Source organism: Cucurbita pepo, chromosome LG04 (assembly GCF_002806865.2).
Source record: "Cucurbita pepo subsp. pepo cultivar mu-cu-16 chromosome LG04, ASM280686v2, whole genome shotgun sequence".
Lineage (NCBI taxonomy): Eukaryota > Viridiplantae > Streptophyta > Magnoliopsida > Cucurbitales > Cucurbitaceae > Cucurbita > Cucurbita pepo.
The window spans coordinates 10,392,723-10,405,878 of record NC_036641.1 but is presented as its reverse complement, the minus strand read 5'-3'; the positions used below and the strand labels follow the sequence as shown (position 1 = coordinate 10,405,878).

The following is a 13,156-nucleotide window of genomic DNA, read 5'->3' as shown; positions in this document are numbered from 1 at the left end:
AAAAAAAAAAAAAAAAAAAAAAAAAAAAAAAAAAAAAAAAAAAAAAAAAAAAAAAAAAAAAAAAAAAAAAAAAAAAAAAAAAAAAAAAAAAAAAAAGAAGAAGAAGAAGAAGAAGAAGAAGAAGAAAAAGAAATACTCCAATCCAAAATAAGAAAACCAAGAGGGTAATTACAAGAGTCTTTAGGTACAAAAGCTCAAAGAGAAGCATCAGACTTAGATAGAGCCTACACCTTTTCCCACGGCCTTTCAACACTCCTAAAATATATCTCATTTCACATAATTCTTCTAGAGCGATATATTTGATGAGGTGTGGGTTATGATAAGTAACAAGCAAGAGATAATAAAGCTCGAAACAAATTTCATGTGGCAGGGAACAACTCAATTGTCTGCAAAGTAAATTTCATGAGATTTATGAGTAACCTAATAAAAGTTAGCATTGAACAAAAGGAAAATATCACAATTTAACATTCTCTTAGCTACTGGGAATCCGCAGGAATAATAAGGAAATCTGATTTGGCATGTAGGCCCCATCCCCTACTTCCATTTTGTTTTCCTTTTTTTTGAAAGTGTGTATTCCCAAAAGGTTAGATTCTTTACATTGTAGGGTTCCCATGTGAAAATTTGCGGCATTGATAGTATTTGTAATTGTGTAATGTGTGTAGGAAGACCTCAAAAGGTTACAAGTATGTTTTGTGTGGCTGTAAGTTGGTTGTGGCAGTTTGAACTCGATCCAATAGTGCAGGGGCTACAATGGAAGAGGTTTTGATCCATGGTCTCTTTTGAGATAATTGGGTGATTCATGCTCTCTTTACAGCCGATAGTGTGTTTACATTGAGAGGTCAACGTACGATTTTTTTACCAATCTAATCAGACAATGTGTGACTTGGCAACGACTCACCCATAAGATAACTATACATGGATTCTTTCATTCACTTTATTCAACAAATACCATTTAGTGTCCATAATTTAACAAGAGATTAACAGAGATAGATTCAAGGAAAATCCATTAATTAAAAGATGAATGCAACCATTTATCCAAAATTAAGCATTCAACTCTGACATTAATACCTTAGTTGATACAGCATAAGTCAAATGTGTTCCCCCAAATTGAAGTATAGATGGTCAAATGAAGTCTTGGATTTAAACTCAAGGTAGATAATAATAAAGATAGCAAATAGCATTTCCTTCACCGACAATCTAGTTACACAGATCGACTTAATCAGAAGCTAGTAAAGAAAAGACCATGAAGTTACAAGGAACAAATAATTTCCCTTGTTCAAGACAATACTTAATCTTATTGTGGAGAAGTATATGTAACCGTTCTAGCAAAGCAAAATTATTTGTTATACGCTTTCAACCACAATCAACAAGCAATATCAAAAGGTCAGCTTCTAAACGCGGGCACATGCGTCTGTCAGTTTGAAGTGGACAATGTACTAAAATAATGAATGAAATAATATATAATGTCATCAATCAAAATTGAAAATGAAAACTAAACTAAAATAAAAATAGTTTATCTATTAAACCTGAGCAATACATCATCGTACCAGAGCACTCCTTAAATGCATGCAAAATGAACTAAGACTGCACTAAAAAATGACGTCAAACACCTAATAAGTACAATGTTTCCTACATTTGAGGCATATTAATTGTTAAGGAAAGTAAGACAGACAATTATTCTTCCAAAGTTATATTAACAAGTATTTATAAGTAAATAACTTTTACCTAGGAAAACAATAACTCAGTCATGAAAATATGTAACAACAAGTGTAGTACTGTAAAGCCTACAATTTTAAGTACAATGGAAATAATGTAGTCAACAACAAATCATTATCATTGCAGCAAAAAAAAAAAAAAAAAAAAAGGGTAATNAATAAATGCGTGTCAAACTTCATTCAAACGTACTGAGAGAAATCTAATAAAACAAAAAGAAAGAGAATGATGGTTCAATCACTGTTTGAACTTATCCATAGAGCTACAGGCTTCAAAAGCTTGGAGTATTTCTGACGTCATTTCATGTGTAACCTCAAGTGGTTAACTATTATAGTAACAACCGTTCTCTCAGGACAAAAGCTTTTGACTCTAGTGCCAAGTACTTTTTACTCAACAGCTTTCAGCTCATGCGCTCATAAAATGAATGTAACGATAAACATTCTAGCTTATGATCTAAGTTTATCACAACCACATAAAATAAAATAAAATAAATGAAAGAAGTGTAAGTAAATGAATGTTCAAAAGTTGTCATTTTCTTTTGAAAAAAATCGGTAATTATTAAGAAGTCTTTTAATTCAAAAACAAATTAGAACGAAATCTGAAAACTTCACATTTTTAGACTCATTTCCTAACATATAATTTTCGTAGGCTGTTATCTATTTGCATAAACTTCATCTCTATAGAAGTTGACAAGGATTCGTGCACTTCTAGTGATTAGAAATTTTACAAATTTGATTGTGATGATTATTAAATATTCGCACGTCAAAATTCATAGCACACTCAGGATGAAAAGGACAGCCAAGACTCTTCGGCTTCCTTTAATCTAATTAAAACATTTGTAAGCTCCCAAAATACTAAACCACATAATCATTGTCAACCAAAGATTCGGTATCATAACAAAATTTAGAAGCAGTAATCAAAGAACCAACTACCTTCAAATGAACTAAAAGAGCATCAAAGCTACACCGACAATGTCAAACTAACCCATACATACAAGCCCATGTTCAAGAAAAGGATAACATGAATAACTGGGAAAAGAGATTCAAGTAAGAAAACAAACAAAAATCACAAAACACGTTTTAAAAAATCCAAGAAATTAATCAAGTGGAAAAAGAAAGCACAACAGACCGTTTCTTACCTCGCAACCGGACAGTGGGGGTGGTGGTTATGATAGCGAATCTAAAGTGAAGAGAAAAATAAGCAGGCTGCTGCCTCCCAACGTCAAGCAAGTGCTGACAAAAGCAATATTTAAGACCTAATGAGCTACACTTAAATAAATAACAAGGGAGAAGAAGAAGAAGAAGATGCTTTTGGAAAAGGGGGCAGGAGAACAGAAATCTGGGAATATCTTCTTATCGAATAAATCAGTTACCTGAATGGGGAAATTTTCCGGTTTGGAAGCTCCATATCTGGGACTCGAAAACGGCAGGACCTTCAGGCATCCAAAACGAGAGATTGTTGCCATATTCAGCACTCGAGTCGGTCCAGTCTCACACCCTTCTCCAAGTAGTAGCCCACGACGGCAAGAAATTTTTCGTTTTAGGAAAGTAAAAACCAAAACAAAATCTGCAAAACTCTTCAACGACGAAAATAATGCGTATATAAATATATCCCAGATTCCAATATTCTCAGCAATGGAAGAAATATTTGGTCAGGTAAGGAATAACCCAAATCTCAGGAACCAAATAAATAAAAATAAAAGCAGTGTGTGTGCTTAATATCAAAGGAAACCCCAAAAGATGGCGGGGAGTTTGAGATTTAGTTAGGAACAGTAATCAGGGTTTTTCCACTAAACAACAACGATATTCGAAAGATTTTTCTGTTAAATATGAACAGTAACTGATTTGTACCATCAAAATTACATATATATAAGCAGGAGAGGAGCATCAAAAGCCGTGCTATCAAGTTTCCATGGAAATCAATGTCAAGAAAAAAGAAACAACACCAAAAGAGTTTCCATGAAAAAATCACAAGAACCACAGAGAATAAAATAATAATATTGCACTAGATAAGAATAAACTGACAAATTAAGAGTGTGATGGCGAAAATTGTACAATACAGTGGCACCGCTTGGATGTTTAGAGAGGCCGCTTCAACTCCGCCAGTGTTGTTGTTCCATTTGTCCATCAGAGGATGAAAAATGGAGGGGGTACCCATTATAGAGAGGAACGGAGCAAGAGGACATCTGGCCCCTGACAATGTGAACCAGAGAGAAGAAAGAAAGAAAGGGGCATGGTATAGAATAGGGTCTTTGATTAGCGAGCAGCGGGCAGTGAGAGTAGAAGAGAGAGAAGAAGAGATCAGAAGGGAAAATACTGGGGAAGCTGACAGAAAGAGAAGTGAGCACGCACCCGCAGAGGTATGCTCTTCATACATTTGGCTGCAGCGTGTGCTCACTCTCTTCTGTCACTCTCTTACCCTTCTGGTCTCTCCTTCCATATTCCATCATAAAATCTCTCAACAAAACCCAACAATTTCCCTCCACTCATCTAATCCATCACCTTAAAACCCACCCATTTATGGAATCAATAAACCCATAAAAGAGATAACCACTTTAGCCCACCCCATGAGAAAAAATTTCCCTTCTTTCTTTGTCAGACATTTCATCATACATCTTCTCTGCATCCTCCCTTCCATATTCTTGTAAAATTAAACTCCTCTCAACTCTCATGTATTTCCATCATCGACACCAGCAGAAACCGGCAAGGAGAAAGCGAAATAGGGTTTCGCTATTACATCCATAGATATACCCATTTCACACGCCATCAAAAGCAAAAAACAACAAAACAATCCTGACATCTTAACAACTTTTCTCTTTCTAAAATACGCATCTGGGAAAGCCACCAATGAGAATTCCTCCACCATCACCACCGTTGGTGGAGAGCCAAACAGATCAGAGGGGCGGTAGGGACAGTGTTACAAAAAATGTACAGAGCGCCAAATTTACGAGCGGAGGGGAAGCAAAGGACGAAAGGAAGAGGACATGACAGTCCATCGAGTGGTTTTTTGTGGGACCGTCGTCTTCCTCAACTTGTAGCTGTAAGTAAGGTAAGCATTGTAAATGTGGTCTACGTGGACCAATCAGATCCCGCCGACTGACTTCATACCCTAATCCTCAATGCTTTCCCTCAGCCATTTTTAATTCAACCACATTTTCCACCGTCCGATTTTCTTCTCAATATAATCTCTTAATAAATATATTATATAAATTTTAATTTTTTTTTTTTAAGTTTACAATTATTATAAACTAATCCCAATTAATTCACCTTTCACTTTTAATTTTATATATTCATGAATTTTAAAATTTTAAAAAATTAAATATTAATTAGATACATTTAATTTTTTAGAAACTATCAAATTGGCATAATGCAACAAAAGAAACATGAAGATTAAAAAAGCTAAACTTTTTAAAAATAATAAAACCATATTTTTAATATAAAAGATTGGTATTTAGGTTGTGGTCGGAACATTTTTATTTGATACTTTCTTACAAGGTTTGCATGATTGTAATTAATTATTTATTAATTTATATATATTATTTCTATGACATAAATCGACACTTATAAGACATGTAACGTGACAATTAGACTATTATTTTTTATATTTTGTTGTCTTAAAAGAAATTGGAATAAAGTCTCCAAAAACAAAAAATAATTTTCTTTTTAGTAACATGTTTGGAAAAATAAAATAAAATAATAATAATAATAATAATAATAAATACTCTTAAAATTTGTATTTCTCTATTTCAAAAAAAAAAAAAAAAATCAAAACGGCTCTCTATGAGAGGCTCAGTGAAATAGACATGTTTGTGAAGATGCGGAGCTAAATAGAAAGACCCTATGAAGATTCATTTTTCATAGTATTGGCTTTCGAATTTTTCTGCACAGCTTAGATGGACGGTGAAGATGGCTCTCGATTAGTGAATATCATTCTGAAAGACCTAGAATTTTGAAATTGTGCCGACCTACGGGCCAAGACACATTTACACCGTTTACAAAAATAAAAAATTAAAAAAAAAATTATTGCCTTAAACACCTAGTTGATTTTTTTATGCAACTCTTAGAAAGTTAATTAGAATTTTTTTCAAAATAAAAATAANGGAACCAAATAAATAAAAATAAAAGCAGTGTGTGTGCTTAATATCAAAGGAAACCCCAAAAGATGGCGGGGAGTTTGAGATTTAGTTAGGAACAGTAATCAGGGTTTTTCCACTAAACAACAACGATATTCGAAAGATTTTTCTGTTAAATATGAACAGTAACTGATTTGTACCATCAAAATTACATATATATAAGCAGGAGAGGAGCATCAAAAGCCGTGCTATCAAGTTTCCATGGAAATCAATGTCAAGAAAAAAGAAACAACACCAAAAGAGTTTCCATGAAAAAATCACAAGAACCACAGAGAATAAAATAATAATATTGCACTAGATAAGAATAAACTGACAAATTAAGAGTGTGATGGCGAAAATTGTACAATACAGTGGCACCGCTTGGATGTTTAGAGAGGCCGCTTCAACTCCGCCAGTGTTGTTGTTCCATTTGTCCATCAGAGGATGAAAAATGGAGGGGGTACCCATTATAGAGAGGAACGGAGCAAGAGGACATCTGGCCCCTGACAATGTGAACCAGAGAGAAGAAAGAAAGAAAGGGGCATGGTATAGAATAGGGTCTTTGATTAGCGAGCAGCGGGCAGTGAGAGTAGAAGAGAGAGAAGAAGAGATCAGAAGGGAAAATACTGGGGAAGCTGACAGAAAGAGAAGTGAGCACGCACCCGCAGAGGTATGCTCTTCATACATTTGGCTGCAGCGTGTGCTCACTCTCTTCTGTCACTCTCTTACCCTTCTGGTCTCTCCTTCCATATTCCATCATAAAATCTCTCAACAAAACCCAACAATTTCCCTCCACTCATCTAATCCATCACCTTAAAACCCACCCATTTATGGAATCAATAAACCCATAAAAGAGATAACCACTTTAGCCCACCCCATGAGAAAAAATTTCCCTTCTTTCTTTGTCAGACATTTCATCATACATCTTCTCTGCATCCTCCCTTCCATATTCTTGTAAAATTAAACTCCTCTCAACTCTCATGTATTTCCATCATCGACACCAGCAGAAACCGGCAAGGAGAAAGCGAAATAGGGTTTCGCTATTACATCCATAGATATACCCATTTCACACGCCATCAAAAGCAAAAAACAACAAAACAATCCTGACATCTTAACAACTTTTCTCTTTCTAAAATACGCATCTGGGAAAGCCACCAATGAGAATTCCTCCACCATCACCACCGTTGGTGGAGAGCCAAACAGATCAGAGGGGCGGTAGGGACAGTGTTACAAAAAATGTACAGAGCGCCAAATTTACGAGCGGAGGGGAAGCAAAGGACGAAAGGAAGAGGACATGACAGTCCATCGAGTGGTTTTTTGTGGGACCGTCGTCTTCCTCAACTTGTAGCTGTAAGTAAGGTAAGCATTGTAAATGTGGTCTACGTGGACCAATCAGATCCCGCCGACTGACTTCATACCCTAATCCTCAATGCTTTCCCTCAGCCATTTTTAATTCAACCACATTTTCCACCGTCCGATTTTCTTCTCAATATAATCTCTTAATAAATATATTATATAAATTTTAATTTTTTTTTTTTAAGTTTACAATTATTATAAACTAATCCCAATTAATTCACCTTTCACTTTTAATTTTATATATTCATGAATTTTAAAATTTTAAAAAATTAAATATTAATTAGATACATTTAATTTTTTAGAAACTATCAAATTGGCATAATGCAACAAAAGAAACATGAAGATTAAAAAAGCTAAACTTTTTAAAAATAATAAAACCATATTTTTAATATAAAAGATTGGTATTTAGGTTGTGGTCGGAACATTTTTATTTGATACTTTCTTACAAGGTTTGCATGATTGTAATTAATTATTTATTAATTTATATATATTATTTCTATGACATAAATCGACACTTATAAGACATGTAACGTGACAATTAGACTATTATTTTTTATATTTTGTTGTCTTAAAAGAAATTGGAATAAAGTCTCCAAAAACAAAAAATAATTTTCTTTTTAGTAACATGTTTGGAAAAATAAAATAAAATAATAATAATAATAATAATAATAAATACTCTTAAAATTTGTATTTCTCTATTTCAAAAAAAAAAAAAAAAATCAAAACGGCTCTCTATGAGAGGCTCAGTGAAATAGACATGTTTGTGAAGATGCGGAGCTAAATAGAAAGACCCTATGAAGATTCATTTTTCATAGTATTGGCTTTCGAATTTTTCTGCACAGCTTAGATGGACGGTGAAGATGGCTCTCGATTAGTGAATATCATTCTGAAAGACCTAGAATTTTGAAATTGTGCCGACCTACGGGCCAAGACACATTTACACCGTTTACAAAAATAAAAAATTAAAAAAAAAATTATTGCCTTAAACACCTAGTTGATTTTTTTATGCAACTCTTAGAAAGTTAATTAGAATTTTTTTCAAAATAAAAATAAAATGTTTTAAAAATTTCTAAATTTTGTTTTTAAGATATTAATGAAATTTTTAAAAAGTATTTTTTAAACTTTTTAAAAATCAAAAGATACGACAGCAATCAATTATTAATAATTTTCATTTAAAATTAAGTATAATTTTTTTTTTTTAATTCAAAGATATTATTTAAATTATGGTAAATTGAAGAGTATTTACTAAACAACTCCAAAATTTAAAAATTTAATAAGATTTTAAAAATACATACACATAAATAAAAGGGAAATGATTATGAAATAATTTGGGGGAAAATCAAGAAATAACTACAAAAAAAAAATGATGCATTAATTATTGGAGTTAATAGCAGAAAATGAGAGAGAAAAACTGGTCCTGTATTTTCTGAAAATGAAAATAAAATTATTTAAATTTGAAAAGACAAAATTATGTCTTATCCAATTTATTCCAACTTTGCTTATTTTGCCAGTAACTCCCAATCACTTATCCTTATCAAACTGCCTTTTTTTCTTCCACATAACTATTTTATATGTTTATAAATTCACTTTTAAGTAACTAAATATTTTAATTATATTTATCTTTTTCATATATTATAAAAAAAATACATTTCAATTTTTAATCCGAAACTTTTTTTAAAAAATAAAAATAAAAATAATTCATGCAATTAAAGGAACATTCTTTTGTTTAATTCTAAGGATTTTTTTTTTTTAAATTAAGATTTACATTTTCTACGTATTGAATAAATAAACGAAATAAAATTTAAACAAAACAATAATGTTCCTCCATGAATTTTGGATCTCGTCTTATAATGGAGACAAAATAATTTATTACGTGGGGATAACGATGGAGAAGTGACACCTAACTTAGCAGTATGTTCATAAATTTGATTAATTGTTATTTTTCATATTAAAATATATATTGATTATTATTTTTGTCAATTTGCACGTTATAATTAGAGAAGACATAACCTACAAAAGGAAAATAAATTATTCACGAGTGATTTTTGGCACACTAACTCTGATGTTTAAGTTAACATCAAAATTTGAGTGTCAAGGATTTTAAGTACCAAACCAAGCTGACAGGTGTTAGACACTCTCCATAATGGTATGATATTGTCCACTTTGAGCCTAAGCGCTCATGGCTTTGATTTGTATTTCTCCAAAATGTCATGTCAATGGAGTTAGTATTCCTCACTTATAAACCCATGATCATTCCCTAAATTAGTCGATGTGGGGGGACTTCCATCATCCAACACCTCCCCTCGAACAAAGTGCGCCTCCCCTTAATCGAGGCTCGACTCCTTTGGAGTCTTAGTCATTTTTTACTACCTTCGAGGAGGGGCTTGGCTGCTCCTTTTCTTTAGGAGTTCTTTGTTCGATATTTGAGGATTTACCAATCTATTAGCACGATTAAGTTTCGGGCATGGCCCTGATACCATATTAGATGAACACGACTCTCCATAATGGTATGATATTGTCCACTTTGAGCCTAAGCGCTCATGGCTTTGCTTTGGGCTTCCCCAAAAGGCCTCATACCAATGGAGTTAGTATTCCTCACTTATAAACCCATGATCATTCCCTAAATTAGTCGATGTGGGACTTCCATCATCCAACAACAGGAACTTTACGAGTTTTAGGGCATACATCACACATGTTGAGTTTGGAGGTCGACCCTATCCTCACCCTCGGCTAGGAGGGAGATTTGGGCTTCGACCCAATCTCATCTCCACCCATATATTGTTCAACGTTTGATCTAACTACATATATTTATATTAGTAACAAGAGTGAGACCCTGATGAACGTATAAACATTGAAACCATCGATTTGAGCATAGTTAAACATTAATATGTCATCAATTCGAAAAAGGTGTCCAATGAACAAAAGAGTCGTAAATGGTACAAATTGAAATGATTTGAATTTGCAATATTCATTCCCCCATAAGCATTAAGAATTTCAAATCTTATCCATACAAACTTGGATATGGATGAATCGTGGCTAGATATGGAACGGTGAAAAGGAATCAAACACATAATAGTTGGTACAATTCGACATCATTGTACATTAAAATTAAGTACCATTATATTTGATGTCGATAATAATAACTGTCATTTCGTTGAAAAGCATTTTTAGTACTATATATATTTAGAATAGCGAGGTAGAACCCTTCGGACACCCCAAAACCGGGAGGAGTACAACGTTAAATAATAATTATGTTATAAAATTAAAATTAATAACGTTAAATAAAAAAAGAAAAAGTTATGTATTTATTTTTAGATTTGGAAAATATTAAACTTTGAAATGAAGTATTAAATTATTAGGAAATGAAATTTAAGAATTAAAAAACAATATGATTTTTCGAGTAAAATATTATTAATGTAATTAAATTATTTAATTTAATTTTGGTATTTTTCGAGTACCGACAGAAACAGTCCAATGTATTTCCCAGCTCTGACCGTTTCCCAGACCTGAAAAAGCAGATATCATTTCAATTTGACTATTTATTTATTTATTTATTTGTTTTTTACTTCTTTTTTTAATAGCAAAAATATATATGATAAATTATAAAAAATTATTTTAAAAATTATTATAATCAAAATTTCGAAACTGCCCTTGAAAATATACGGAGCCCAACATAATTGGGCCGAAATCTGAAGCCCTTAAGCGGCTGAGGGGAATTGGTTGGAACGATCGAAAACCCCAACCGCGAAAGAAACCAAGCAGCAATAGCATAGCATCTCCGTCTCTGTTGTAGCAACTATGGCTCTCGGAACTGATCCGTCTGGAGGCTCGGAAGAAGTTCACACCGATGTTCTAGCGGAATTCAGACAAGCTTGCTACAAGGTTATCTCTCTCAATCGTTCACTTACTCTCTACGATTTCTGTTTCATAACAATCCTTGAGTATTGATTTGGCAATTTCATGCATCTGAACAAGGCTCGCGATGCTTTTTATGCTTGTGTGGAGAAGGAATCAGACAAGAAGCCCACTGAAATTGCTTCTGTTGGCCTTCTTTATCCCGCTGAGTGTAAAGCCTCCAGGGCTGAGTTTGTCAAACTTTGTAGGGCTTCTTGGGTAAATTTCATGTCCTGATCCCTGAGGGTTTTATTAATCTGTTGGTTCTTAGAATTCATGGTTCAAAGGGTTTTTGATTTCTGGTGTTTATGATTTGGTTGGTAGGTGAAGCATTTTGATAGGAAGTTTTGTCAGAACAGTAGGGTTCAAAGACTCTTGGATGACAAAGATTCGAGGAGAGGCCCTTTGGTACTTCCGCAGCCTTACACTTTCAAGCCCACTAGTTGAACAAAACACCATCCCCAGGCGGAACTATTTTGGGCGGTCAGAATCTCATGACTATTGTTATTTTGTTTTGTTTTTTTTTTTTTTTTTCCTTCTCTTACTTTGTACAGAGATGATTGTGGGTGGCGATAAACTTCATAATAATGCACTCTTCTTACCAACTTACAAAAGCCTATTCCTTTCCTTTCATACATATAATTTGAATGTATAGTAGGATCTACTTCTAATCAGCAAAATGAAAAATTATTTAATGGGGCATCTAAAATGTGGCTGCTCCTTAATAATTGTGGGACGTGGATTCAAAAATCTGAATGCCCCCTAATAACCATTTGATATAAATTTGAAGTATTTGTGCAGTTTCTGTCTCTACTTCCAACAGTATAACTACTAGGCAGATGGTGGCGATCTTCTCGAATAATTTCTCCCTAAAAACTTGTGAGTTTGTTATCTAGTTAAAATTACATATTCTCTCTGTTCCAAATATGTTAGTCATGGTCTTGGTAGTGGATTCATACTGTTTGGATGCTTTGATAGTTTGTAGAAATGCTACTTTGTTTGTCTTCCATATTGAATTCTCAACTGTTTTACTTTTTTATATCGGAAGATTAGTAGATTATGAATGTGCTTGCTTGGCTCGTTATATGAGAATTGCTTAAGGTGCCTGTAAAGAAATGACCTCTTGATCACAATTTGAGTAGGGGAAATGTGAAGTGCATGGGAACTATTGGCTGAATGCATTAAGTCAAAGTAGAATAAAGTTGTTTTTAGCCTTTAGAAAAATATATTCAACTCAATGAAAGTGATATCTCATGGTCATGGAAGCCCGAGTTTGGATCATCCCTCCTTATGGATACATTAGCTGATCTTGCTTTTAGATGCTTGGCATTGGACACGTGACTTTAACTTTCCTTTTCAGCCATGAAGCGTTCCTTCATGACCTTTCTAGAAATTATCAAATCTTTGATCATTCTCTTTTGCTACATGATGTCGAATTAGGATGAAAAACAAGTTTTGACTCAATGCAACCGTTGGCGCATCACTTGGACATAAGTTACATATGCGCACAAAGGTGTCTGCCAATTTTAGGCTCTCTTTAAATAAAAAATTCATTTCTTCAATGAACTTGAACTAATCATTGGCCCAATGGATTTCATTCGCATGAGAGGCTTCAAGTCAATCGAGGTGAAAGATGGTCGATGACAGGATTTCTTCCAATTTCTACAAAATCTTTTAATTTCTTATGTTACTCATAAATGCCCTAGAGAAAGTACCCTTTTTTCTAATAATGGGAAGTTGCTTATAGGAAGTATTGATAAGCTGGACAAGATTCCGGTCGGTATCCTTCATTTTCTTAAAGATTTTTGCTGACAGGAATTACGACATAACAACCAATGACCAATTTGAGAGGGTTACTGCCCTCTCCACACTTGTCAGACTAGAGCAAAATCACCATAAAGTCGGATAGACTAACTCCAAATTCTAAAACTTAACAACATATTGGAAAGATAAATTATAACTAAGGAAGCTATAACCTCCTATTAAAAAAATATTCAAATATAAATAACTATATCAAACTGCTGCTGGGACTCGTTATTTGTGGCCACATTTTCCATTCTGGCCTTCATTGAATAAACTTTC

General features: G+C 33.4%; 2 protein-coding genes across 2 annotated transcripts in view; one reads left to right on the top strand and one right to left on the bottom strand.

Moving 5' to 3' along the window:
* LOC111793664 (AP2/ERF and B3 domain-containing transcription factor At1g50680-like) overlaps positions 1-4,729 on the bottom strand; it is an 8,288-nt gene extending 3,559 nt beyond the window's left edge. The window contains exons 1-3 of the mRNA XM_023675649.1: positions 3,738-4,729; positions 3,086-3,210; positions 2,852-2,945 (exon numbers count right to left, since the gene is read on the bottom strand). The gene's annotated coding sequence lies outside the window, so the exon portion shown is untranslated. The remainder of the gene's footprint in view (positions 1-2,851; positions 2,946-3,085; positions 3,211-3,737) is intronic.
* A 6,176-nt stretch (positions 4,730-10,905) lies between these two features.
* On the top strand, positions 10,906-11,707 carry LOC111792570 (cytochrome c oxidase assembly factor 6). Its single transcript, XM_023674078.1, has 3 exons — positions 10,906-11,062; positions 11,156-11,293; positions 11,399-11,707. Exons 1-3 carry the CDS (start codon positions 10,979-10,981, stop codon positions 11,519-11,521), a joined length of 345 nt encoding a protein of 114 aa, XP_023529846.1. The 5' UTR covers positions 10,906-10,978; the 3' UTR covers positions 11,522-11,707.
* The last annotated feature ends 1,449 nt before the right edge of the window (positions 11,708-13,156 follow it).